The sequence below is a fragment of the Chaetomium tenue genome (genome assembly GCF_020726465.1).
Source record: "Chaetomium tenue strain MPI-SDFR-AT-0079 chromosome Unknown F5144scaffold_5, whole genome shotgun sequence".
Classification (NCBI taxonomy): Eukaryota; Fungi; Ascomycota; class Sordariomycetes; order Sordariales; family Chaetomiaceae; genus Chaetomium; species Chaetomium tenue.
Genome location: NW_027117333.1, coordinates 1,176,960 through 1,203,031, shown reverse-complemented (window position 1 = coordinate 1,203,031; position 26,072 = coordinate 1,176,960). Strand labels below are relative to the sequence as shown.

Below are 26,072 nucleotides of genomic sequence, written 5' to 3'. Positions count from 1 at the left end.
GTAATTACCCTGACCAACCCAGGCAATTACCAAACATCTACCTCCCGGGTTCTCGGGAACAACGCCCGGTTGTTTGTGCATAAAAAGGGGGTCACCAACAAGGCAAGTCACCCACCCGGGCCACCCCTCCCGCCGCAACCACAACCGCAGGTGATCGCAGATCGCATGTGGGTACCTACCTAATCGTTGCCAACATGCTATTCGCAGCCTTGCTCGTCCTAGGCTCCGCCACCGTCGACGCCGCCACCGTGTGGGACGGTTCGCGCTTTGCCTGGTACAACACGGACGCCGGTGATGACTTCAAGAGCGCACTGCCCATCGGAAACGGGAGGCTGGGTGCCGCCGTCTTTGGCACGCCCACGGAGAAGCTGGTGCTGAATGAGAACTCGGTCTGGAGCGGCGGGTTCCTAGACCGGGCGAACTCGAGATCCAAGGATGCCGTCCCCAAGATCCGCCAGATGCTGATTGCCGGAGACATCACGGGCGCCGGTCAGTCGGCGATGGACAACATGGCGGCCAACCCGACCTCGCCGAGGGCCTACAACCCGCTGGTCAACATGGGTATTGATTTGGGGCACGACTCTGGGATCGGATCCTACACGCGCTGGCTGGACACGCTCGAGGGGACCGCCGGCGTCAACTACCTCCAGGGCGGCACCAACTACAGGTGAGATGCTGCGCAGTATGTGGGTTTATGCTTGAAGCATACGCTGACAATTACAGCCGTGAATATGTGGCCAGCTACCCCCATGGCGTCCTCGCTGTTCGCCTCACTGCCAGTGCCCCGGGCAAGCTCAATGCCAAAATCTCACTGTCCCGCAGCAAATGGGTGACATCTCAGACAGCCAAGACTGATAGCGGTGCGGGTGGTCACAGAGTCACCTTGAGTGGCAACAGTGGCTCCGACGCCCTTGCTTTCTGGTCCGAAGCTCGAGTGGTGAATTCAGGGGGTACGTATCACTCGAAAGGGTTCCCATCGTATTCTATGGTAGCTGACTCTTACATAGGCAGTGCCACTTCCCCCGACGGCAAATCCATCTCCATCTCTGGGGCCAACACGGTTGACATCTTCTTCGACGCCGAGACGTCGTACCGGTATGCCGATGCTGCCGCGGCGCAGGCCGAGTTGAAGCGGAAGCTCGATGCCGCCACGGCCGCGGGCTACCCGGCGGTCCGCAGTGCCGCCATCGACGACTTCAGCGGTCTCATGAGCCGCGTGAAGCTCGACCTCGGGTCCTCGGGCGACACCGGACGGCAGCCCGTCACTACCCGACTCCAAAACTTCAAGAACAACCCCAACGCCGACCCCCAGCTGATGACGCTCATGTTCAACTTCGGCCGCCACCTCCTCGCCTCCTCCTCGCGCGACACGGGCCCGCGCTCACTGCCAGCCAACCTGCAGGGCCTCTGGAACCAGGACTACGACCCGGCGTGGCAGAGCAAGTACACCATCAACATCAACCTCGAGATGAACTACTGGCCCGCGCTGGTCACCAACCTCGCCGAGACCCAAAAACCCGTCTTCGACCTTCTCAACGAAGCCATCCCGCGCGGCAAGGCCGTCGCCAAAACCATGTACGGCTGCAACGACGGCTTCGTCCTCCACCACAACACCGACCTCTGGGGCGACGCGGCCCCCGTCGACAAGGGCACCCCCTACACCATCTGGCCCATGGGCGCGGCCTGGCTCTCCGCCGACGCCATGGAGCACTACCGCTTCACGCAAAACAAAACCTTCCTCTCCACCACCGCCTGGCCCATCCTCCGCGACGCCGCCCGCTTCTTCCACTGCCACCTCTTCGAATGGAACGGCCACTGGACCGCCGGCCCCTCCCTCTCCCCGGAACACGCCTTCACCGTCCCGCAAGGCCAAGGCCTCTCCCAGCCCGGCCGCTCCGAAGGCCTCGACATCTCCATCGAAATGGACAACCAACTCCTCCACCAACTCTTCACCAACATCGCCCAAGCCTGCACCCTCCTCTCTCTCCCCTCCACCAACCCGGACTGCGCCGCCGCAACCAAATACCTCCCCACCCTGCGCGCCCCCTCCATCAACCCCACCACCACCCGCCTCCAAGAATGGCGCTCCCCCTCCTACGCCGACACCGAGCCCGGCCACCGGCACTTCTCCCCGCTCTGGGGCCTGTACCCCGGCAGCATCCTCACCCCGACCCCATCCAACAACGCCACGCTCGCCAACGCCGCCGGCGCCCTGCTCGACCACCGCATGGCGTCGGGGTCGGGCAGCACGGGCTGGTCGCGCGCGTGGGCGGTGGCGCTGTACGCGCGCTTGGGCAGGGGGAAGGATGCGTGGGGGCATGCGCAGGAGCTGGTGAAGAGGTTCCCGTCGCCGAATCTGTGGAACTCGGATAATGGGAGGGGCACGCCGTTTCAGATTGATGGGAATTTTGGGGTGGTGGGGGGGATGGCGGAGATTTGGGTGCAGAGTCATGAGGTGTCGGGCCAGGGTGAGGTGGTGGTGCATTTGTTGCCGGGGGGGCCTGGCGGGGTGGCGAAGGGGAGTGTGGAGGGGTTGGTGGCGAGGGGGGGCGTGGTGGTGAGGAGGTTGGCGTGGGAGGGGGGGAGGTTGGTGGAGGGGGTGTTGGAGGCGAGGGTGGATGGGGTGGTGAGGGTGCGGGTGCAGGGGGGGAATGGGTTTGAGGTGGATGGCGTGAAGTATGATGAGGGGAAGGGGGTTGTCATGGAGGCGGGGGGGGTGTATAAGATTACGCCGGTTTAGGGGATAGGTAGGGGTGAGAGTTGAAGGGGGAGGTTTTGAACTTTGAATGTGAATGGCGGAAAAGGAGGAGGGTGTTAGTTGAGTTGTTAATATCAAATATTAACCCAATGATCCGAGCACTACACGTGGTAAAGGTACTATTTGACACCAAGAACGCGTCTACGGTCGTATCTCTCCTCCGTAAAAGATAGGGGTGGGAGTTGGTAAGGGAGGGTTCAAAACTTTGAATGCCAGAGATGTATCGGTTGGCTGCATGTTACCTACCTAGGTATCAATATCAATAATCCAGATACTGGCGAAGACTGGAGGTACTATTTGAAATCAACGACGATCCTAGGTAGTATCTCTCCTCCATTATCCCAGCCACTACTTCTTCGTCACCACCTTAAACACGGCCATGTCATGCGCGCCCAGCTGCTGCGACACCGACGTCCCCGTTCCCGTCTTCCCGCTGTACAGCTCGGTCCACTCGAAGCTGCCCTCGCCCAGCCCCGGCACATCACTAAAGTTGACCGACAGCGTCGCCGCCCCGTCCGCGGCAACCAGGCCCACAACCACACCATCGGAGAGCGGTCCCGCAAAGTACTTGTACAGCTTGCCGCTGACCGGTCCGGCCTGGCCCTTTGGCGTGAAGGTGGTGGCCGCCTTGCCCAGGGGGTCTTGGTTGATGGCCAGGATGCCCTATGGTTGTTAGTTTCTGCTGGACGGTAGTGGGCCGGCAATCTGTTTTACCTTGTTCTTGATAACCTTCAGCGTCGATTCCTTCAGCTTGGTCATGTCCGTACCCATGATGATGGGCGACTTCATGATGGCCCACAGACCGAAGTGGGCTCGCTCCTCGGCTTCCGTGAGAACTCCGTTGCCGAGTTCCTGTTTGTGTTGGTATCAGTATTGAATTAGAACGCCCACAGCCAAGCCACAAGCCAGAACATACCATCATATCCAAGTCGTTAAACTCGCCCGGCGCGGCATACTCATGCATCGTAGCCGCCCTGGCCGCGATGCTCGCCACCGACGCCCAGTCATTCGTAATATCCTCCGACATGCGCCACGAATTCCCAACCTTGCCGCCCCAAGTCCACACCTCGTCCCTCCCCCACTGACAAAGCGAAAACAAGATCGGCTTGCCCGTCTTCAGCAGCGCATCGCGCATGATGGGGTAGTACTGGGGACTCTTAATCCCCTTATTCGTATACACCTGCTCGGTCAGGCAATTATCAAACTTCCAGTAATCCACGCCCCACGCAGCAATCGTATCCGCATCCTTCTGCTCGGACCCGTACGAGCCCGGGTACAGGGCGCAGGTCAGGGTGCCGGCGTCGCCGTACAGGCCCAGCTTGAGGCCCTTGGCGTGCACGGCGCGCGCGAGCCCGTCGATGCCCTGCGGGAACTTGGCCGGGTCGGCCACGAGGTGGCCGCTGCTGTTGCGCTGCCCGAGCGACCAGCAGTCGTCGATGTTGACGTACGTGTAGCCGAGGTCTTTGAGGCCCAGGTCGATGAAGGCTTGCGCCGTGTTGAGGACTACGGCGGCTGTGGCGGCTTTGCATCCGCCTTGGTTCTGGGTGTGTGTGTTAGGCTGGGTGTGGTCTTTGCGATGTGTCTTTTCAGGGCTTAGGGCGGCGGATCATATCATACCCAGGAGTTCCAGCCAAGTGCTGGCGTGCGTCCGACGCCATTGTCCAGTCGCTTCTCTGGGACCGTTCGTGATGAGACGGCCGAGACGGCGCCCAGCAATACGGAAAGGCGGGTTAACATGATTTCTGGATGGATGGTGGTATCGGACTAGTGAGTCTAGTGGTGGGATATCAAAGTGCGGTTTAGTCCTCAACTGGGTTTATTGTTAACTTGTTGATGAAACGCACCAGGGAAGGCTCGTAAGCATTGACTGGAAGCTGAGATGATTATTTAAATAACATAAACACAACATGACCAAGCTCTCGCTCGCCCGCAGCAAAATGAACCATGGTATTTTATAATTATAATTTCATGGATAGATATCCCACCAAATAGAGAACCTGCAGGCCAAGCGCACCAATAACAGAGGATGGATGGACGAGGTATCAACGAACGGGACGTGAATGCGGACTGGAGCGTTTAAGTCCAGGGCCTTGTTACCCGTATGGTAGCAACCATTTATCCGCTCTTCGGTTGGAAAAAGCAAATGGGTTGCTGAGCCACCGTTTCTGGTGCTTTATGACCACCAAGTTCTGATGGGATCCGTCCGATACTACCTAAGTTTAGGAGCATATTGGCTGTCTTTTCAAGTACGTATGTAGCTCAGAGAACTTTTTGACAATGATGGGCCTACTGATGTAAAATACCGCCTAGCTTTCTTTGAGATATAACGTTACTGATTCTCAATAGGCCTATCAGCGTATCCTGAAGAAATGGCGGTACAAGGTAACTTGGCGTCTTCGCGACGGGGATGATGGGTGGGCGACGTGGGAGACCGCCAAGGAATCATGCTTAAAGAAAGTATACCAGGCTCTCGTGGAGTCGGAGGGTGAAGAGGCGGTTAGAGAGACCATGAGGGAGTATTGGGGTGGAATATTGAACATGATCTGCCCCATGACATGGGATGAGCTAAGCCAGGAGTAGGGGGTTGGAGGGAGGACAGGTGTGGTCGAGAGTTGTTCGTAAAGTATAACTAGAGTGAAATCACAATGCGAGTCGTTACAATGCGCAAATTTGTTGAACGCGCCCGTTGACTTCAATCGGTAACGCAATTTTTCAACTTCTTGAACTCAATTCTGATCGCCTATTTCTCTGTAAATTTAGAGAGCGAAAAGAGAGTCTAAATAGAATAAGGGAAGGGCTCCCAAGCACCCACGAAATACTATCAAGCACCCAGCTATACCTAATCGGGATAATCGTTTTTTCCATACGTCCGAGTGAATCACCAATACCAAAATTTCGGGCCGCTGTCACCTGGCCAGCTTACCATACCGTTGCGTGACTTCCGCAAAGTCGCTTCGAGATCAACAGCGCCGAAGCAGCAGCAAAATTGCCGACGACCCAGTCACATCGACAACCCGATCTCTTCATGTAATGCCCTCACGCCGGTACGCTGCCATTTCTTTTATGCTTAGGGGCTCAAACTGACCCTCTCGATGCACTTCTAGGTACCTTTGCCATGACAGAGCATTCCACGGAACCGATCCCTCGACCGTGCGGCCCGCCGCCACCCGTCAAGATCTACGAGAGCCTAGACGACCTGTTTCAAGATACCTGCACTCACGGACAGGCACACGGCTATAGCATCGTCAAGAATGGGAAAAACGGACTCAAATACAAGTTCAGATGTGCCAAGGCTCGCAAGTACAAGGATCAACGCTCCTCCGAAATTCGCGAGAGCAAGCGGAGGAAGTCTAGCACCCAGATGACCGGCTGCAAGTTCCGACTGACAGCCAAGCCGCTACCTGACGGCAAGTGGCTGTTAGAGGTGCCTGAAGGGGAGTTCTCAAGTCACAATCACGGCTGGAATGAAGCGACTTCGTTTGCTTTGAACCGCACCCGAGTTTTGGCTGTCCATCAGGAAGAGGTCATCCAGATGGCCAACGCTGGCAGTAGACCTTCTCAGATCCTTGCTGCGATAGATGCTGCCCGCGTTGGAGTCATGGGCAAGGACATAAGGAATCTTCTTCAAAAACATCGCCGCCAGGAGCTCCGGGGCCGTTCGCCACTCCAAACCTTGTACGAGGATTTCCTTGTACCTGCTGAGAGCCAGTACGAGTACATCGACGCCCGGGACAACCAAAATCGCATTACCTCTCTTACCATCGCTCCCAAGAGCGGCCTGGAGCTCTTCAAACAGAATCCCGACCTCCTTTTACTGGATTCCACCTACAAAACCGATTGCCACGGGATGCCAATGTTTAACGCCTGCGGCCTTACACAGGAAAACAAGACTTTTAACTGGTCGATCACGTTCATGAGCGGGGAGAAGCAGGATCATTACGAAGGCGCTCTGGATGCCCAGCTGAGGATCCTGACGAAACACAACATTCGCCTGCCTGGTCTGATTGTTACAGATCGTGAACTAGCCCTGCTCAATGCCCTCGAAGCTAGCGATGCGTGGCGCCCGATTCCACACCTCCTCTGCCGCTGGCACGTTAATATGAACGTGCTTGCCAAGACCCGACGATTCTTTCCAGCAGCAATCAAGCAGGGCAGCGAATACCACCGTCACCCTAAGTTCAAGGAATTCCTGAAGGAATGGAACGCTCTCCTGTCCGCCAGTACTCCCAAAGCGTACGAGCAACCGCTTGCCAGCTTCAGATTGGCCGGGAAGCATCCAGAGGAAGCGGTCAAATATGCCGTGAATGTGTGGCTAACACCTTGGAAGGTAAGGATCTTTTTGGGCGCTTGCTAATCTTCGCTGACATCGAGAAGGAGAAACTAGTGAGCTGCTGGACCAACCAGGTGCCTCACATGGGCCACGTTACTACTTCAGTAGTTGAATCATCCCATTCTTCCATCAAGAAATACCTGGTCACATCCAGGGGTGACCTCAAGAGCGTCTTCGAGCGCCTCATGCTGTTCTAGAAGAACCAACGCAGCGCCCTTGACCACAACACTTCCTGGAACACGAACAAGGTCCCTACTCGCTGTCATGGCGTCATCTACAGCTACATCTGGGGCCAGATTTCAACTTACCCGTTGCATTTGCTTGCTACTGAAGTGGCAAAGCTACCCGCGAAAGACGCGCCGGGTGGGGAGGGCAATATTTGCACATGCCCGCTGCCGGCTACCCATGGGCTTCCCTGCCGCCACACTCTCTATAAGCATCTTACCGGTGATGGCCCCGTTGAGCTGAAGCAAATCCACAAGCATTGGTGGAATTACCGGCCTGTGACCGACGGAGAGGAGCAGCAGATAGTCAACGTCGTGCCAAATATTCCCGTTGAGCCCGTCAAGGTCAAGGGTAAAGGCCGCCCTGCTGGGGCCATCGCCTCGGTCCCTGCTTCGAAGAAGAAGGGTGAGGGAATCACTGGTACCAAGCGGCTGCCTTCGGCGTTCGAATATGAGCTCGAGAATGAACCAGCTACGGCTGTTCCCCCGTCAACTGCTCCTCCCATAATGAAGGGAGCATCGGCGGGCAAGCCACGCGGCCGCCCTCGCAAACAACAGCCGCAGCTACAAGCTCAGCGGCAAACTCAGGAAGCTGACTGCATTGTGGTAGCAGTTACATCAGAGACGGAGGCAGCCACATCAACTCCTGCAGTCACAACTACAAAGCTGGGGTTACTGCGGCTGCAGGAAGTTGAAGAAGATCTATACGAGCCTGGAACGGCACCGCCGCGAGCGTATCAGCGCATCATTGATGCCCTCGATTCTGTTGATCCCGAGGTCGAGGATACATATGATGCGTTGCTTGCTGACGGAGAGGCTGATGCTCGGCTGGCTCGTGAGGATGCTGCAGCTCTTGAGGAAGACGACGAAGGCGAGGAAGAGGACAGTACTATAGAGGATTGAGGTCCCTCAAGAGTATCCTTCCCATGTAAACAATATTGTTGGAACAACGTCCATTGACATGATGATTTTGCTGTGCCATTGGGGGAATCTCGGAACTTTTGGCGCTGTTAGCCCTGTTTTACGTGAATTACATACGTTACGCGAGCTGACGGCCCGTCACTGGTAAAAGAAAAACGATTATCCCGATTAGGTATAGCTGGGTGCTTGATAGTATTTCGTGGGTGCTTGGGAGCCCTTCCCTAGAATAAAGGAAGTGTAGAGGGCTCATAACCTGTGAACACACAGGACGACGAATATATCAGAGTCTGACTGGGGAAAAAGTGTGTTGTGGAAAACTACGTACCTTATATAAGGTAGTTAGGTATATAGTATATATATATCTTGGGACGGACAATATAGGCTGGGATGGACAAAATACTTGGGACGGACAGCAACATTGGATGAAATTGTAGAGTTCCCCGTTTTGATAAAATAAAGAGAAGAAGTAAGACTTAACGGCGAGGCTGATTTAAACCTTTGACCTTCCTTTAGTTATCCATCTTTCTTTCGCTGCTGTTTTGGGCCTTTCTCGTCATTCGGCGCCCACGAACTACTGTTGAAACCCTTCCCGCTCAGCCCAGCACTTCCTGAAACTCAACAGGCTCAAGTTTCAACAGGCCGTATCGGGGAAGAAAGTATACAAGGAGGGCACCGCCACACAGATTACCTGTGGCCTCCTCGCGAACGACATAGCCGAAGTCCGAACCAAGTATGCTTTGCCCGGCGGTGAAACGCTCGTCGTGAACCACCAAGAGCAAGTCATTCTTGATGATGGCGATGGTGCTCGGTTTTCTAACTTTGGCGACTCGGGCGCCGCCGTCCGCCAGCACGACGGCACCATAGTCGGTATCCTCTGGGGCGGTATGACCCGACCCGACCCGCTGTACAACTAGCTCTCGGAACCCCTCATCGTCAGCAACCTTATTTACCGTCCCCTCAATCTTACCAGTATTGCGTTTGTTACGCCAACTCAAACGCTGCTGGATGATATGAGAACCGAGACTGCGAAGAAGTTGGTTGGCATAGAGTTCACGCTCCAACCTCTACCGTATGGCATGGCCTAGATGCAGTGCGTAGCATTAGATCGATGGGGAAAAGGGCAACAGGGGAATATTGGGCCCCTCCAAGGGGCCGGATTGATGAGATACACCTCTCGCAACACACTACGTAATTCCGATTATCTAGGTAGTACCTGAGTCGCGAGAGAACATATAACACATTTCTGATTAATACATGGCATAAGTGGTGACTCCCTTCTTTAGATAGTTAATCCAAGGCGTCTCGGTTGGTCCTTATACCGAGCTAGCGTCCGCATCTTCACGGGCCGCCCCCGACCTTCTCCTCCGCCAGAACGGCCATCCCGACGAGAACCGGCCCCCCATCCCGTCCCAACCGGAACGCTGATTCCCTTTTCCCTCCTCTCCCCGCACCCCGCCAGGAATCACATCCAAACCCGGGACGAGCGAGCGGATACCGCGGCCCTCGTCCCGGTTCTGCAAGTGCGGCGGCGCCACCAGGGCCTTCCCAAACCGCGAGGGAACCCGTGTTCCGTCCTGGAAGGTGACCTGGATGCGGCGGCGGCGGTCCGCGGGCGATCGCTTGTCCTCCCGCCCACGCCGGAAGGATGCCAGCTTCAGCCCCATCCACACGATTCCTTCCTTCATGAGCGTCGCGGCGAGCAAACGCGCCCGCCGCAGCGGGTAGTCCACCTCGCTGCTGGGCTGGAACTGGTCGATTGGGTGGCTCGGCTTGGTCGGTTCGGAGGGCTTGGGCGGCCATGGGGGTGAGGGCAGCGAGTACTGGTAGAGGCTTTGTTTCCAGAGATGCCGGAGGAGCGGGATGCGGGAGATGAGGGCCCATTTGTTGAAGAGGGGGGCGTAGCCGGTGGGTGGCGGTTTGTGTGGTTTCTTGCGGGAGCCGGTTCTGGAGGTGCTGATGGGGTCGTCTGATTCGGAGTCGGGGTTTGTGTCGGAGTCGCAGTTTTCTTGTGGGTTCGCCTTGGAGAATATCATCGAGGTGGCGGCGCGGACTCGGAAGGCGGAACCCCATTTTCGCGTGATGCATAGGCCGAGGAATAGTAGTATCAGTATGACTATCGCCGAGATTCCGACTGTCGGTGAAGAAGTTAGATACTGTGTTGGTGTCTGGGCCAAAGTAGAAGTGGATGTTGCGCTTGACTGCATAGGTTGGTAGCTGTAATAGGTGAACTCACAGAGGAGAGCCATGGCCAGTCCCACGGGCCAGTTTATCTCGCCATTGGTTGAGTCATGTGGGAACGCGTCAATCTGGATGGCAAAAACGCTGGACATAAAAGAAAGCGGAAGCTTAAAAGCACATGTAAGCGCTCTGGTGGTAAACTGTGGCCGCCGTGAACGTCAGAGGGACAACTTACAAAGAAGACGGTGACGATGGTAAAAACCAGTATGATCTACAGCGTGTAGTAGGCTCTCCTGTCAGTCCTGGCACTCGAAACTGGAAAGACCATTTCACGGGTTTGTTTGTATCAGTGCTCACATACACTGCTCTGGCGTTGGGTATGCTCTGATCCCTCGCGGGCAAACCTTGCTTCCCATGCGTTGGCTTGCTTCTGTCTGTGGCTAAGCAGCGCATTGATCTGTGGGAATACACATCAGTCAGGGGCTCGCCCAACAGTGAGCAAAAGGAACAAACCTCCCCCCGGATCCTCTTGGCGTGCCTGGCTATCTCGTTGATTTTGGCGAGGTTGGACTGGACCACATCTAAGTTCGCTTTAGCCAAATTCCACGTCTTCTTCTCCCGGTTCCAGAATCCATCCGAGGGCGTCATCTCGCTCCGATTGTGATCATCGGCGAACGGTATATTCGGCTCATCCTCGCTATCTTGCTGCAAGAAGGTAACGGATCGCTTTCTCTTCTTCTTGCGCCGCTGGGATGTAGGGTAATCCGAGTCGTTGTCAGAGGACCAGGACGCGTCGTTTTGTGGTTCCGGGGTCTTCGCGGCTTTCCTTTTACCCCTACCTTGGCTCTGTTGATAATCGGCAAACAACAGCTCGGCGAAGCTATTGAGAGCATCCCGCTGCTGAAGCAAGACCCTTTTTATGGTGTTGAGCTCGTCTTCTATGTCCATGATCTCCATCAGGAGCTTCGTCTCGATGGTGACTTGGAAGAGCTTGTTGGTCAAGGTGGCTCTTTTTTTATCGTCGGAACCGACCCTGTTCAGTTTCTTAACCAGCTTTTTAAAGCTTTCGAACTGCTCCGCTTGCCTCTCGGCCTGGAATGGAGTGAGTGCGTGTGCCTACATGTAAGTGCCTATGTCCACACTCACAATCATGGTGATGCTTGACTGAAAAGATTCCTCCAATCTCGTCTTGCTTGGGCCAACTCGTTCGAGAAAGCTTACACTGCCTCGGATAATGGCATTGGTAAGATCCATGCAATTCTTGTCCCCAATCGGTGGGCGATCTAGTGGCCCGTCGCCTGGGTGCCCTTTCAATTCTTTGCTCAACAGGTGCTCCACGAGGTTGTACTTCTCGGCCGGGACCCAGGTGTTTGGAAGACTGGTAATGACGGTTTTCTCTTTTTCTAAAACCCAGAGCCAGAGTTGGTCAACCATAATTACTGGCGACTTTTGCTTCGCCCTCTCGTCGTCCTTGGCTATTTCCCTCCTATGTTGTTTGAACATGACTTGGGTCTGGTCGCGCCTCTCTGTGTCCTTCAGCATGTGGTAGGTAAACTGGTCCAGTGTCCGACGGCAATGTAGAGGGAACTGGCTATTGTTCAGGTACGCGCTGATCAACCCTGCTGTTGGGGAACCCGAGCTTTCCTTGGTTGCGGACTCCTTGTCCGCTTCTGCCTTGATTGCCAAGGTCAACTTCTGACGGTTGTCAGAGGTTTCAAACCCGAAAACCGGCATCTATATTTAAATGAGGCCCATTAGCTGGTTCTGCCATCTGAGCGTGCGATTAGGGCTCAAGGAACCTACAAACAGGACAGTCACGGACTCTTCGCTAGGACCAGAACTGAAGTCGTAATTGGGGTATGATTGATAACGCTAAGGGCCATGAGCGCGGGGTCTACTATTTTCATACAAACATTACACACACCTGATTGTATCTGTAGGCACCGGGGGCAATGTGCCGATCGAATGGGGCCCGCCCTAAGGAATATGATGGTTAGCAACTGGTTGCCATACATACATAAATATATATATATATGTATGTATTGTCCGGATGGATTGGGGCAAACCTACCTATAAGCCGCCGGTCCCTTGTGGAATAGTCGAGACACCGTAGCCTCCGGCCAAAGAGATCCTACAGTGACGTGACGTTCCAGTTAATGAAAGGGCTATACGCAAAGCTTTTGATCCTAGTAAAAATCACTGACATGCACCCATTGCTCCTTTATACCTCAGCGTTAGCTACCTAGCTTGGGGCAGAACGGATTAGTGGGTGTATACTCACATTGTTGGCGGGCAAATGGATCCATTTGCACGTTTTCACCAGCCTTCTCGGGTCCCAACCGTCGAGCCTTTTGTCAAACAACTTGTCGATTCCATAAGCCGGATCATAAATGACTTGGAACACGTCAGGTCTATACCGAGCCCAGAAGTCTTGTTTCCCGCTATGCTCGTCGACGTAGAATTGGATCAGGCTGGCCTTCGTTTTCTTGCAAGCCTCCTTTTCGACGCGGCTAAGCTTCACCTCGCTCTCGACTGTCTCTCCCGAAGACGCTTTTACCGACCCCACGGGGTACGCAGCCTCTTTCAGCTCCCGAATCCAGCAGTGGGCTCCGACACACTCGCCGTTTTCTGTTGTTTGAATATCGTTCCACGGCGATCTCTGAGCAGAATCTAGTAACGTGTCCGTGTCGTGTTCGGGCATGAGCTCCGCCCACAGAGACAACAACCCATGGATCGTCTTCCTGATTTCCCAGCCCTCGCCAGCTCTGATGGCCGTTTGAATCAGCAGATGGAGGGGAGTTGACTTGGCTCTGTCTTTTAATAGTAACATTTTGGGATTGGTCTTGACAATGATGGACAGCGCGGGTTCATTGGCGTAATGAGCTGCGAGGTGAATGGGGTAGCGATGGTTGTGATCCCAGACGTCGAGGTTGTATTTCGATATAATACACTGCCGCAGAGTCACTTGAAAGTCCCTGTTGCTTGAGGCTTTGAGAACTAGCGACTTCTTGACCTGGCGCACAATCTGGCCGTTCTCTGCCCCTCGATCTGTTTCCGGCTTGATGAAGGTGATAGCGGCGGCCGCCTGCGGGTTCTCAACGGGAGCCGTCTGGTAAAAGCAAACCGCTGAGAGTTCATTTTCCTCGACCGTCTTCTTGAATTGTCGCCAGAGACCCCAGCTGTCAAACTCCCCAAGCTTCGGAATGGGTTTATCCTGATAGGTTCGAGGGGATTTCGGCATTGATGACGGGTCCAGCGTAATGTATCTGGCTCTCCCTACTTTCTCGCGGTCTATCTTCTTATACGGGGCAAGATTGAACCCCAATATTCTCGCAAGACTCTGAATCGGCGGCTTATCCCTCGGGGCTTGCTCCTGCTCCATTTCTGGGCCGGTTTCGGCGGCCTCCTGGGGGGCTTCCAGTTTGTCAGGGGGTTGTTCAAGGACAGTCGTATGGTCCGGATCTTCGAGAAAGATGACGGTGGCAATCCTTTTCAGAAATTCCAAGTTTTCTGCGGCTTCTGCAGCATGGGCTGTTGTAGGTTGGTTGGCTGGACCGGAGTGGCCCTCGAGTTTTGACTCTGTCTCTGTCGAGGAGAGCGCCGCTTCTTGTACTGAGGTGCCGAGAAGAGCAATCACTTTTTCGACAACGAAGCATCCAAAGCCGGCCGCGATGAACACCAGTGGGGCTTTGGCCGGCCTTTTGTGCGCTTTCAGTTCTGAGAGGAGCGCCTCCGCCGTGTCCTGCAGATAGCTTCTGGCTCCAAGTTGGGCGGTGGCTGAGTGCTCCTTCGTTTCCGTGCCAAACTCGTAGGAAAACGCCAGAACTCCTGCCGGATCACCCAACTCACTTGCGACCGACATGGTTCTCTCTGTCAGCCAGTCACTAACCTTTGCCTCGTTGCCCTTTCCGGGAGGCGCAACGATATCCTGGTTAGTCGTTGTAGTCTTGGGGTCATCCGGTTCCTTGCCGTTGGCCGTCGAGACAGCGTGGGTTTCTCCTGCGAGGGTCGTTCCGGCCCTATTCACTTCGTTGGCCTCCACCATCGACGCAGCGTCGGTTATTACAGGCACTTCTGGCTCCTTGATCAGGCCAGCCGCCTGGTTTGTAGGGGGGTTCCCCTGCGTGTCGGCCCGCGAGTCTTTTCCCAGCTGCTGGGGGTTATAGATCGCAACGATGTCAACAATGGGTGACTTGGACAACGGCGACCCCGATAATTCCTCGAGATTCGTCGTCAGCAGCTTGACGCTTTCCGGCTGAGCTTCTTTGCTCTGCTTATTAGCTAGCCTTTGGTCGTTCGTCGGAGTGCCTTGGCGGTTTCCTGGAGGCGGGAAGGGGACCGCTCCCCTGACTCTCCCGAAACCCCCAGCAAAGCCACCGAGAAGGTTTCGCATTATTTCTGGCCCTTGTGGTGATGGTGTCTGCGCAGGCACATTGGCCGGGTTCTTGACTTCCGGTTGATGTCCTGGGACCGCTTGTTCAGGTTTCTTGGTCTTGGCTGGCTCGCCTGGCCGCGTATTTCTGGACCCGTTGGACGCCTCGCCGTCGAATACGCCTGGCGTGTTGGTATCGGTGATTTTTAATCTGGCATTGGCGGGCATGGGGGCCTTCAGGCGTTGATCTAGCCTCTCCGCCTCCGTCTCCGCCTCCGGTTTGTCGCCATCGGGCTGGCTCGGTAAAACGAGCGCTGGGGCAGATGCCATTGCTAAGGAGTTCGAAAGGTTGCTGCAAGGTTGTGGAGAGTAGAGAAGGATGGGAACAAGAATGATCGGGAGATGGGGGGGAGAAAAGAGACTCGAGAGCCTTGGGATGATCAGTCCTCTCGCACCCCGGACAACATGTACATACACCTCCATGCATGTAGCATACTCCCCTCAAGCCACCGGCAGATTAAGGGTCAGATTGCCGGCATAAGATATATTATACATTGCCCCCTGTTGACTCAACAAGCCGCGAGTGCTACCTCAAGACACGCTTCAGGCATTATCTTGTGGGATGTGACATTGCTGACGACCCTTCAAAGCCGTCCGAAGTGCATATATGGGTATGGTGTGTGACACCTCAGCTGCACGAGATATGTGCGGAGGTGAGTTGAGAAGGCTGCGGTTGGCCGTCATGGACGAGCGGAAGGCAGCTGAAAAGCCTCCCCCCACTCCAAAAGTTCCAGTGTGACGCTGGAATGGGTGGCAACCAGATGGCGGTCATGAAATAGGAGAGACTTACTAAGCTCATGACCGCGGAAAAGTGGTGAACCATGGTAGATTGCGGCGTGGCTTTTTATGTCTCCCCACTTCCCCTGTTCTCCTAGCTTAAGTTACCCTAGCGTTCCTTAGATTTCGTCTCCCACATGAGGTGGGCTGGTTTTCACTCGAAGGAGCTTGTGTCGCGGGTGGACTAGCATATGTGCTTCCAAAGATTGGTCGAGTAATAAAGCAACTCCTCGGGCTTCGATATCTCCGCGGTAAAGTAAGAGATATTCAGGCTTCATAAAGCGCGGCTCTCCAGCAAAACCTGGCCCTGATCGCAGCCCTCCGCCACCACCGCCCATGAGTGCGGCTACTGCTTACATTCCCCCCTTTCTGACCCTGGACCCCTCTTGTAATCATGGTTTGAGTGCCTATTTAGGTACCTATGTACAATTTAATATTAACAGTACCTCTTCTTCGGGTCTAACAAATTTACTCGGTGACGACGGGCTGATTACACCGTCGCCGCCTCCTGGTAACGCGAGCTTAATGCATGTGTTACCCGCAGCACCGGTTTCGCAGTCCAGAAGAGCACAAGGTCAGGGGGTGGTTGCGTACAGTGAGCTGGCCTGCTGTGGATGCTGTTGCTGGGCAGCCGTTGGATTATACGATGGATGATGTCAGCGTTGAGACTGTCTTCGGCTTGGGACACCGGGGTGGTGGTGAGAACGGAGAGTCAAGCTATCAAATACATGGGCCGCTGGTTGGATCGTTGGTAGAGGTAGGGACGCTCCTAGTGCTCCAATTTTCAAGCTGATCTGCTGCAATGTAGTCACTGTCGTCCGTGACTGGATGTTACCCATGTAGTTGTAGTTATTTATTCACAAATATGTCTTACCGACACCACGCTTTCACAAATTTGCGTTTAGAACCTATCATACATGTAAAAGGAACCGGAATTACGCGCACTGGGGCACACCGACGCGAGAATGGAAGTATCCCGCAATAGGTAGGGTATTTTCAGAGCGCAAACTCAAGTAGTCCTCATATAGGGGAATCAACATTCCTTGATTTTCAAGATGCATTTAGGACTATCCTCACCTTCTTGGCCATGCCCATAACCCCCTCTCCGCACTCTGTTCAAGATTCAACGACTGCGAACCATGGATGCCTCACTAGCTAGATTCTTGATGTCAAGATTCCGCGTGTCCACAACTTATCAACTCCTATTCCTGCTCAGTTTGACGATTATTAGATTTACAATAACTTAACTCTCCTAAGACTCGAACTTGGCACATGGATTGTCGATGATTTGCCCCATTAGGGCCAGCATTCGCGGCTTGCGCCGGAATGATTATGTGAGCCAACGGAGCATCGTTCGCGAACCCCTTTTAGGAACTCCCGTCTTACGGCAGGCCGTTCTTTGTAGAGGCCCGACAAGTCCAGGTTATGTTGATAGAACCTACGTTGCACCGACAAAGTGGAGGATTGGCAATGTACCCCTAGGGTAGTAAGAAACTGTATCTCAACGCGGCAGTGTGGTAACAATAGCTCGCACTTGTTCCAGCCGTGTCGCACTTCGATGCCGGCCCCAACGGATCGGGCCTAGTTGAGATAGCCAAGAGGCGCAATAACTATAGCCTATATTAAACTACCTGCTCCTACAGAGATGCAGACGTCACAAGTGCTTCACATATGCGGAGTATAAAAGGACACTCACGCCAACCCCTTGTCACCCTCGACTCTCGGAAGTCAACTCCCTCACCACCCTTTCCAACCCCACCGGAATAACCGGTTACTGATCAGCATGCACCAGTCTCTCCTAACCTCGTTTTTGGCCTTGGGCTTCTCTGCCGCCCAGCAGGTCGGCAACTACCAGAATGAGACACACCCCACACTCCAATGGAGCAGCTGCGGCGCCGACGGCAGCTGCGAGAAGGTCGACGGCGAGGTGACCATAGACGCCGACTTCCGGTGGCTGCACCGCGCCGGCACCGTCACCAGCTGCTTCGACGGCAACGCATGGAACGAGCGGGGGTGCAACAGCGTCGACAACTGCACCGCCAACTGCGCGCTCGAGGGCGCCGACTACGTCCGCTCCTACGGCGTCAAGACCTCGGCCGACACCCTCTCCCAGCGCTTCCGCACCAACTTCGACTTCGCCTACAATATCGGCTCGCGGCTGTTCCTGATGGAGTCCCAGCACCGCTACCAGACGTTTACGCTGAGGGACAACGAGCTGGCATTTGACGTCGACCTGTCCACCGTCGAGTGCGGCATCAACAGCGCGCTGTACTTTGTGTCCATGGACGCCGACGGCGGCATGGCGCGCTACCCGACCAATGCGGCTGGTGCTGAGTACGGCACGGGCTACTGCGACGCCAGCTGCACGCGCAGTGTCAAGTTTGTGGGGGGCAAGGCGAACGTGAAGGGCTGGATCCCCTCGGAGACGGACCAGTTTTCGGGTAAGGGGAACCTGGGATCGTGCTGTCCGCAGTTTAGTGTGTGGAACTCCAACGCCCACTCCTTTGCCATGTCGTCGCATGTGTGTGTTGAGGATGGTCCGCAGGTCTGTTGGGCGGGAGACTGCCTCTATAATGAGCCGTATGCGGAGAGGGGACCGGGGAGGTGTGATGCTACGGGGTGCAGTTATAACCCGTACCGGATGGGCAACAAGGAGTTTTATGGGAAAGGGAAGACGGTTGATACGGCGCAGAAGTTTACGTGCGTTCTCTCATGTTACTCGCTTTTCTTCTTTCCCCCTTTCTCCCCTCCCCCCCTTTTCCGTGAACAGTGGCATCCCGCCTTAGTTAAAATACTCACGCATCCCCTCCGAATCTAGCGTCGTCACCCAATTCACCGCCACCAAAGTCACGCAATTCCTCGTCCAAAACAACACCCGCTTCGACATCCCCTCCCCCACCTTCACCGACCTCCCCCAAGAAGCCGGCCTCTCCCGCGATATGTGTGTCAAACAGTTCGACCTCTTCGCCGAGCGGGACATCATGTCGGAGCTCGGCGGCTGGGAGCACCACCAAAGCCAGCTGCTGGACCAGCCCCTGGTGATGGTCATGTCTATTGGGGCCGATGTGAGCACCCCCTTCCTTCTCTCGTGTCTCGGTGTTTTGGGGCTGTAGGTTGAGTGCTAACTCCTTGGCTAGCATTATGCGTGGAATCTGTGGCTGGACTCGGTGTACCCGCCGTATGACATGGAGGGGACTCCGGGGAGGGAAAGGGGTGATTGCTGGCCTATCGAGGACAGTGAGCCGTGGGTGGTGGAGAATATGTGGCGGTCTGCGTAAGTTGTTAACTCCAGATTATTGTAATAAGGTTGAGCTGACATGTGACAGTACGGTGAACTGGTCGAACATTAGGTTTGGACCTATTGGGTCGACGGTTAAAGTTTGAAGGCGTACGTCTGAGTAGGGAACAAACAGCTAAGGAATACTGTGATCAGTGACTTGACTCGACATGGTATAGACATCTTGCATGCATTCATCATGAATCTATGAATTATCGTAGTTTATCCACAGCCCCATCTCAACTCCATCCAAGCACCTCGCAATGCAACCAACCATCCCAATCCAACAAAAGAAAACCAGACAGCACCCCTCTACCCAACAGCAACAACAGCTCCCAATACAACAACCACACTCCAACCTCTATTCCAACAACCACTTCATCCCCCCCTCCCAACCCCCCCTCACCTCTCCACATAAACCGGAATCCCATACACCACCGCCGCCGCAGCCGTAACAAACCGAAACCGACACCTACTCCTGGCCCTCGCAACCGCCTCCACCAAACTCACCTCCCCATACCCCCCCGGGGGCGGTGGCGGCTGTGAGCTTTGACTCCCCCCCTTCCCCTTCCCTTTACCCCCCTCCTTCCCCCCCTCCTTACCCACACCCCCCCACGGCAAAACCCCCCACTCCTCGACCACCCCCCCCGCAAACCGATCCACATCCCGATCCGTCACATCCCACAGCGTCCCCACCACGGCCGGACACCCGGCCATCATATAATTCCAGACCGGCCCCGCGGGCTCAAAATCGCCGTGGTCCGCCAGCGCGGCCGACGAGCAGCCCATCAGCAGGACGGCGGCGCGGCAGCGGTCGAGGCGGCGGATGGTGCGCGCGCGGATGTACTGCGCTCCAGAGCCGTGCCCGAAGTAGAGCAGCATGTGGGAGGCGGTGAGCGCGTGCGCGAATTCGTCTTCGGTGGGGGCGCGGCCGGTGATGTTTTTCCAGGTTTGGGAGGGCAGGTGCGTGGCGAGGGGTTGGGCGAAGGTGGATTGGGTGGAGGTCAGGTCGCCGGAGGGGTTGAGGATGTAGGTGCCGCCGAGGGCGAGGGGCGCGTGGTGGCCGTCGGGGGTGGAGTCGTTGGCGTCCTCGCGCTGGCGGCGGTCGAGGATGAGGCGGCGGAGGCAGGCTAGCGAGGGCATGCGCGAGACGGCGAGGCCTTGCATGCAGGGGAGGGACTCCCAGGGGAAGACGTGTAGGGCCTTGTCGAGGAGGAGGATGGTGTGGATGTTGGTGGGGGCGTCTTCGGCGGCGTGCGCCGAAGAGTGGTACGCGTTGAGGGCATCCATGGTCTCGACGACCATCGAATCGAAGTCGATCTCGTCGTAGGCGTTGCGCTCGCCGTGGAACTGCAGGATGTCTACGACAAAGTAGAGGAGGTCGGTGAGCTCGTCGTCGAAGTCGCAGTCCGGCTGGGTGACGTCGCCTAGACCAATGAACAGCTCCAGGACGTTCGTGTCCAGCGTAGCTTTTGGCCCCTGCGCCGCCTTGGTCCGCTTCCCGCGCACCTGTCGCCGCGAAGGGAGGTGCTTGTCTAAGATAGCCAGAAAATCCTTCTGAAAGCTCGCCAGCAGTTCCGGGCGGCGGACGTGTTGCGAGAAAATACCTCTGAACCCGCCGAGCCAAATCTGCTCGATGCTCCCAAGCAACTCCTTCAGCCGTTCATCCAGCGCCTCCCGTTCGGCCCACCACGCACCCTTCGCGCCCTTGGCAGTCATGTCCCTTGAGTCGTGGCACGTCTTGTTGATCAACTTAATGATCTCCAGCAGCTCCAAGCGGCCCTGCTGAAAGTCAAAAGCATCGCTGTCCGCCTCACGGGAGCTTGCCCGCTCAAGGGGCAAACGGATGACAAAGGGGCTCTGGCCGGCTTGGAGCTTGGTAATGCAGAGGTCGTGGTTGCCCTCGCTGAGGGAGATGGAGATGACGTTCCAGGGCTTGGGGACGATGTCAATGTAGTCCCGCTGGATCTTGTGGAGGTCAAGCGTAAATCCGAGACTCGACCTTCTCGTGGTCGCGGACTGAAGCGCCGGCGGCCACATGAGTCCGTCATTCTTGCCCCCATTCTTCTCCTGAATCAGTGCCTTCCGTTCCCGACGCCAGGTAAGATTCCGAGCGAGCTCAACCGAGTACGATGTTTGAGCAGAGTGGATAGCCGCCTTGGTCTTGTTTGACGTGGCAGTGAGAAACAGGCTCACATTTTGGAGCATGCCTGAAATTCTGTGAATCAGGCTGGCATCTCCGGTCAGGGCGGCCACTGAGTGTGCTTCGAGCAGGTAATCGTGGGCCTCGCGAAGGTTGTCGACGTACTGCCCCCGGTTGGTCTCCTTAATCGCTAGCTCTGGGCTCGCGGGGGCAGCTCGTGACTTTTTGGGTGACGCGGCCTTCGCACGGGCTGGCGAAGCCTTTTCGGAACCGGAGAGGGCAGGGAAGGAAATGGTCGACTCCTGAATGACAGAAAAGACAGGGTCTTGTGCCATCTGCTCCATGCTTATGCCTAGTAGGCACGACGCCATGGCGACCTGTCTGGCAGGCAACAACCCAGACGCCTTCGATGCGGCGGTAGCTTCTGCAAGGGCCGCCTGGGCTGCTGTCCATTCTTTTTGCTGCAGCATGGACACGGCCTTTTGAACAAGGATCGACGCCCGGAGTTTAGCTAGCTGGGCGTCTTCCTCGATCACCATCGTATCGGTGGCGGTGGCGGTGGCAGTGACGGTTGCTTTGGTTTTAGCCACACTTTTAGCTGTTTTCCTTACTGGCGCCTTCTTCACAGCGGCCTTGCGACCACCCCTCACAGGCTTCTGTGCGATGCTCAGTTTCGCCATTTTGTTTTCGACCACGGCGGTATCAGCCGGCTGCTGCTCAGCCTCGGGCATCACAGCAAGGCTCTGAGCGATCGCCTCGGCCTTTGCCAGGAGAAGCGCCGCCCCTTCCGAATCGTTCTGGGAGAGGAACATGGAGCTGATTTGGCAGGCGAGCGTGGCCGAAGAGTAGGAGCGGTTGTCGTTGGGGAGCAGGGCCGAAGCTTCTTGAAGCATCTCCAGCGACTTGGCGGCGTTGGCGGCTCTCCAAGAAACCGCTCCAATCCAGGCGGCGCACTCTGCGTTGTAGAACTCAGAATCAACCGTCTTTGCCATCTTCAGCGCCTGCTCTGCGTAGTACATGGTCTCTGGGAACATGCCCAGGTGGGCGTACATCGACGAGAGACGGAAGACATTGCGGTAGAGGAGGTGGAACAATCTCCAAGACTCAGGTCCGGGACTCTGCCGCTGGGCGTCTCCTGCGAGGGTCATTGCGGACACGTCGATGGTTTGGTCATTAGCCTGGTTCTGTTCTGGCAACGCCTTGGACGTAAGCTGGGACTCCATTTTCACCCAATCTTGGAAAAGGGTGCGGACGCTGTCGCGGGAGTAGGCGAGCGCGTGGTGAGAGTCGCCGCGTTCTAGCGCGATGAGAGAGTGTAGGTAATAAGCGTATGCGACAAGCCGCCGCCTCTCGGCCCGGGTGTGCTTCTGAGGCGTGTCGGCATTGAAAGCGAGTTGTGCCTGGGTGAGGTGGTCCTCGGCTTGCCTGAAGTTGCTGAGGGCAAGAAGGTGTTCAGTGAAGGACAGATGGAAGTTAGCGAGGACTTCACTGCGCAATTCGTCGCCAATGTGTTCCCGTGCCTTCTGGAAGATCAGCTCCGCCTTCGATGACTGACCCAGATTCGTGTATTGTAGAGCGAGGCACGAACTGTGCTGGACTACCTCTTCAGCCTTGGGGCCCTCGGACACCCGCGCAATGTCGGCTATCAGCTCGAGAACCGTTGCCAACATGGTGTCCCGGCCTTTCATGCGGAGAAAGTCGGCGACAGACTGAAGATATTCCAAAAGGCCTGGTATATCATCGATCGCCTTCTCCAGGGCTGCTCTGTCCTGGCGTGCTGTGGTAATCGACCGCCAAGTAGAAATGGATCGGTCGAGCACCCGATTGTCCCGGTAGCCATCAACTGCAGCCGCCAGCGAGTTGTACAAAACCTTCATGTGCGGGAGAAAGCCAGCCAGCCCAGAGTCGTCGCCGAGGTCGCCCGTGTCCTTAAGCTGCGCGGCGTCCTTAGCAACCGAGAGAAGTTCAGGGGCCCTGTCGAGGTTGCCGAGCGCCGAGCAAAGCAAAACAAGAAGCACCCTCAACCTGCGAATCGGGTAACGTGTGGGGATATAGGTCCGAAGCAGCGCGTCGACAACAGGGTGCTCCAGCGTGATGTCGACCTCCTTCGCCCCCTCTTTCATCAAGATGAACCGCAGGCGGTGTTCCAACGCCGCAGCGCGCTCGGGCTCCCCAAGATCCACCGTCCAGTCGATCCAAACGTGTTCCATTTTCGAGATGGCCAAAAGGGCGCGGGAGAGGCCCTCGGCCTTTTCGTCGCTGGCCCAGACAACGGTAGGCGAGCCGGTCGCAAGGGATTTGGCAACGTGCGCCAAAACACTGTCATCGAGCAGGCTCGTCCGGATGGCCTGAAGAGCGCCAAGTGCCTCGTCTCCCCTGCCGAGCGTCCTGCACAGCTCCGCCATGCGCTCCAATTTTAGAGTGAGCTGGGCCTTCTCCCTTTCGCGGCTTGTCCGGTCCTTCACGCACTCGATAGAGCGCCTCAAGGCACGCAGGGGGGCGGCGTCCTTCGGGTCGGTGGATTGCTGTCGCAAACAGGTGTATTGTAAGTAGTAGAAATGCGAAATCTTTACATGGTAGGATGCAGACGCATCAGATGTGGCCTTGCTTCCGGTGTACTCCAGAAGAGTGTTACAGTCGCTGAGGATAGAGTCCATAAGGTCCCAAGAGAGTCGTGACTGATCCAAGCAGGTCTTGATGGTCATGAATGCCGAGTCGAGGATGTGCGGAAGGTTTTGCAACATAAGCTGCCGTCGCTGTTCATATCGTAGGTAATCCTTGGTGCTACCCTTCGGCCCGGGGGGCTTCCCTAGCCACCGGAGGCAAAAGCGCGGACATTGCAGGATGAAGGTTTCCAGAAGCTCCTTGACTTCCGAAGAGGGCTGGAAGACGTTATCACCACCCTTGGCGAGGGCAAGCAGAAGATGCATAGCCGTCTTTCGAACAGCGCAGATATTGGTCAGGAGTTCGTCTAGTTCGGTGGTGTCTCCGCGCAGAGGCCCCTGGATGCCGGCGACAACTTCCTTGAGAAGCAATTCGTCAGAGAGATACTTCGCAGGCTGCTTGAGGTGAAGCGAGAGTAGCTGGGCGGCGATGGCGCAGGTCTTCGCGATCGATTCGGCCTTCAGGTCCATGGCGTCCCGCAGTTTCGTTGCCCACATGACGGCGTCCGACATTTGCTGGGCGTCGCGCGCCAGGGTTACCAAGGTCTGACATATTCCGGCAAGGGGGAGCTTGGATCCTTTTGAGGGCGAGAAGCCACGTTTTTGGAGCTGCTGGTAGATTCGATCAAAGATTTCTGAGCAAACAGTATAGCTGGATTTCGCGGTTTCGGAGGTTCGTCGGATGTATGCACTAAGACATCTTGATAGAGGAACCATGACATCCTTCTCGGCGTCCCCCTTGTGCTTCGCCAATTTCCACCAATGCAGCCGGGCCTCAAGCGCGAGTGCCTGCAATTCGAGGGCAGATGCCGGTGATATGCTGAGTCGGGACTCCTGTCCTAAGCTGTCGTCTTTGCTGGACACGCTGGGGGTTAGCGAAAACAGGCACTGAGCCACCGTTTCCATTTGTCGGGCAATTTTGGCAACGTCGGTCCCATCTTCCCTGGCCGCGAGGAGGAGTAAGTTGACGGGTGAGGAGGCTTGGTCCTGTCGGAGATAGGGCAAGACAACTTCAATGGCCGAGGGCTTCTTGGCCATTGCCAATACGCGCAGAACCTGAATTTGGGTGGTGATGACCAAGAGAAGCCGTTGCCCCGAGGCCGTCACTGTGCCAAAGTCAAGGAGTTCTGAGAAAAGCTGAGCGGCATTTTTGGGCTCGGCACCGGTAGCCTTAGCCGCCTTCTTTCCATCGCCAGGCGCAGACCCCTCCAGTTTTCTTTTCAAAATCCGCAACTCTTTGATAGCCTGTTCTTGTATGTTTAGACCGATCAATCTCCCAACCAAGGCAGACATGCCAGACTCGAGCTGAAGGTCCGGGAGGGTAATCTTTCCGGACGAGGGGAGTTGGCGGAGCGCAGCCAGGGCGACGCGAGCACACTCGACAGTGGCAAGGAGGTTCGTTGAGCTCGATGATCTCGATGGGGACCGGGCGTGCCTTGTAGCGACAGGAGAGGTCGATTGCCTGTTAAGCGAACGGGGCTGTAGGGGGGTCATTGGCGCTGAACTCGTCCGCCGAAGCGCGTTTGTAGTTGCTGTCTTCACCAAGCCATCCTCCTGGGGAGGTCGCGGTGTAGGGGTCGCGGCGGGCTTTGCAGCCTCTCCGAGAGCCTTGAGAGTGGCATTGACGACGTGTGTAGCGAGTGCTGCCTTTTCTCGCACCGACAGGCCATCATCTGCCGCGGCTGGTGTTGGTGTGGGTGCGGGCGTGGGTCTAGCGCGTCTTGACGGGGCTCTCGTAACCGTGTTTGTTCTCGATCGGCTCGGGTTCGCGGCTTTGGAGGGAGGTCGGATGTTGGTCTCTTCAGCTATCGGTGTCTCGTCCCTGGGAAGCAACAAGTTCTTCAACAAGACGGATATCGCGGGGGTGCAGGTCGCGACGGAAGCGACGGCGCTGCGAACAGCATCCGCCTGTTCAAGTGGTGTATCCATGAAAATGAAAAAGAGAAGTGTGTTATGGGCTGATTCTTAATCATATCATCGCCGTTCCGAGGACATTATCCAAAACACAGCAATACCCAAAGCAATGAAGAAGGTTGGTGTTCAATGTTGGAACTTGAACTTGAGGAATCTCGAATTGCGGCCCGCTCGCGTCAGGTGGTGACGGCAGGCACCAAGCCAAGCAAGCTTCTCCAAACAGGGGTTCGTTGATGCCCCAATCCGGGCTTGACCCATGGCAGAAAACCTGGGATGTTGTTGGCGGGGCAACCCGCGTGAACCACTCCAATCGAACGGGTTTCATCTCAGATCCCAACCGTCCCATTGCCTGCCGGGAATCTCACTCAGGCTTGGCAGGGTCCACCCCAACTTTCACAACTTCGAGTCCCATTCTGTCACTTGAACCTGCAAAGTTTCAGTGGGTCCCCGCATCT

The 26,072-nt window shown here is 56.1% G+C and overlaps 5 protein-coding genes across 5 annotated transcripts; 2 read left to right on the top strand and 3 right to left on the bottom strand.

Moving 5' to 3' along the window:
- Window positions 1–30: 30 nt before the first annotated feature.
- F5144DRAFT_653029 (glycoside hydrolase family 95 protein) lies at window positions 31–2,931 on the top strand (the record flags this gene model as incomplete). The annotated part of the gene is made up of 4 exons (XM_066793066.1): window positions 31–667; window positions 724–950; window positions 1,008–2,632; window positions 2,875–2,931. Exons 1-4 carry the CDS (start codon window positions 195–197, stop codon window positions 2,929–2,931), a joined length of 2,382 nt encoding a protein of 793 aa, XP_066641100.1. The 5' UTR covers window positions 31–194.
- Window positions 2,932–3,106: 175 nt separating this feature from the next.
- On the bottom strand, window positions 3,107–4,495 carry F5144DRAFT_535532 (glycoside hydrolase superfamily; the record flags this gene model as incomplete). The annotated part of the gene is made up of 4 exons (XM_066787039.1): window positions 3,107–3,421; window positions 3,473–3,610; window positions 3,675–4,298; window positions 4,376–4,495. The coding sequence occupies 4 exons, from the start codon at window positions 4,493–4,495 to the stop codon at window positions 3,107–3,109; spliced, it is 1,197 nt and encodes a 398-aa protein (XP_066641099.1).
- Window positions 4,496–9,546: 5,051 nt separating this feature from the next.
- On the bottom strand, window positions 9,547–15,666 carry F5144DRAFT_593882 (uncharacterized protein; the record flags this gene model as incomplete). Its single annotated transcript, XM_066790508.1, has 11 exons — window positions 9,547–10,364; window positions 10,467–10,555; window positions 10,590–10,611; window positions 10,773–10,841; window positions 11,245–11,527; window positions 11,558–12,145; window positions 12,215–12,251; window positions 12,334–12,388; window positions 12,482–12,542; window positions 12,693–15,077; window positions 15,634–15,666. 11 exons carry the CDS (start codon window positions 15,664–15,666, stop codon window positions 9,547–9,549), a joined length of 4,440 nt encoding a protein of 1,479 aa, XP_066641098.1.
- Window positions 15,667–17,403: 1,737 nt separating this feature from the next.
- On the top strand, window positions 17,404–18,733 carry F5144DRAFT_492089 (concanavalin A-like lectin/glucanase domain-containing protein; the record flags this gene model as incomplete). Its single annotated transcript, XM_066785898.1, has 2 exons — window positions 17,404–18,320; window positions 18,439–18,733. The coding sequence occupies 2 exons, from the start codon at window positions 17,404–17,406 to the stop codon at window positions 18,731–18,733; spliced, it is 1,212 nt and encodes a 403-aa protein (XP_066641097.1).
- A 566-nt stretch (window positions 18,734–19,299) lies between these two features.
- Window positions 19,300–25,741, bottom strand: F5144DRAFT_653020 (peptidase family C50-domain-containing protein; the record flags this gene model as incomplete). Its single annotated transcript, XM_066793065.1, has 2 exons — window positions 19,529–25,741; window positions 19,300–19,402 (listed from the first exon to the last, which is right to left on the bottom strand). The coding sequence occupies exons 1-2, from the start codon at window positions 25,630–25,632 to the stop codon at window positions 19,300–19,302; spliced, it is 6,207 nt and encodes a 2,068-aa protein (XP_066641096.1). The 5' UTR covers window positions 25,633–25,741.
- Between the last annotated feature and the right edge of the window lie 331 nt (window positions 25,742–26,072).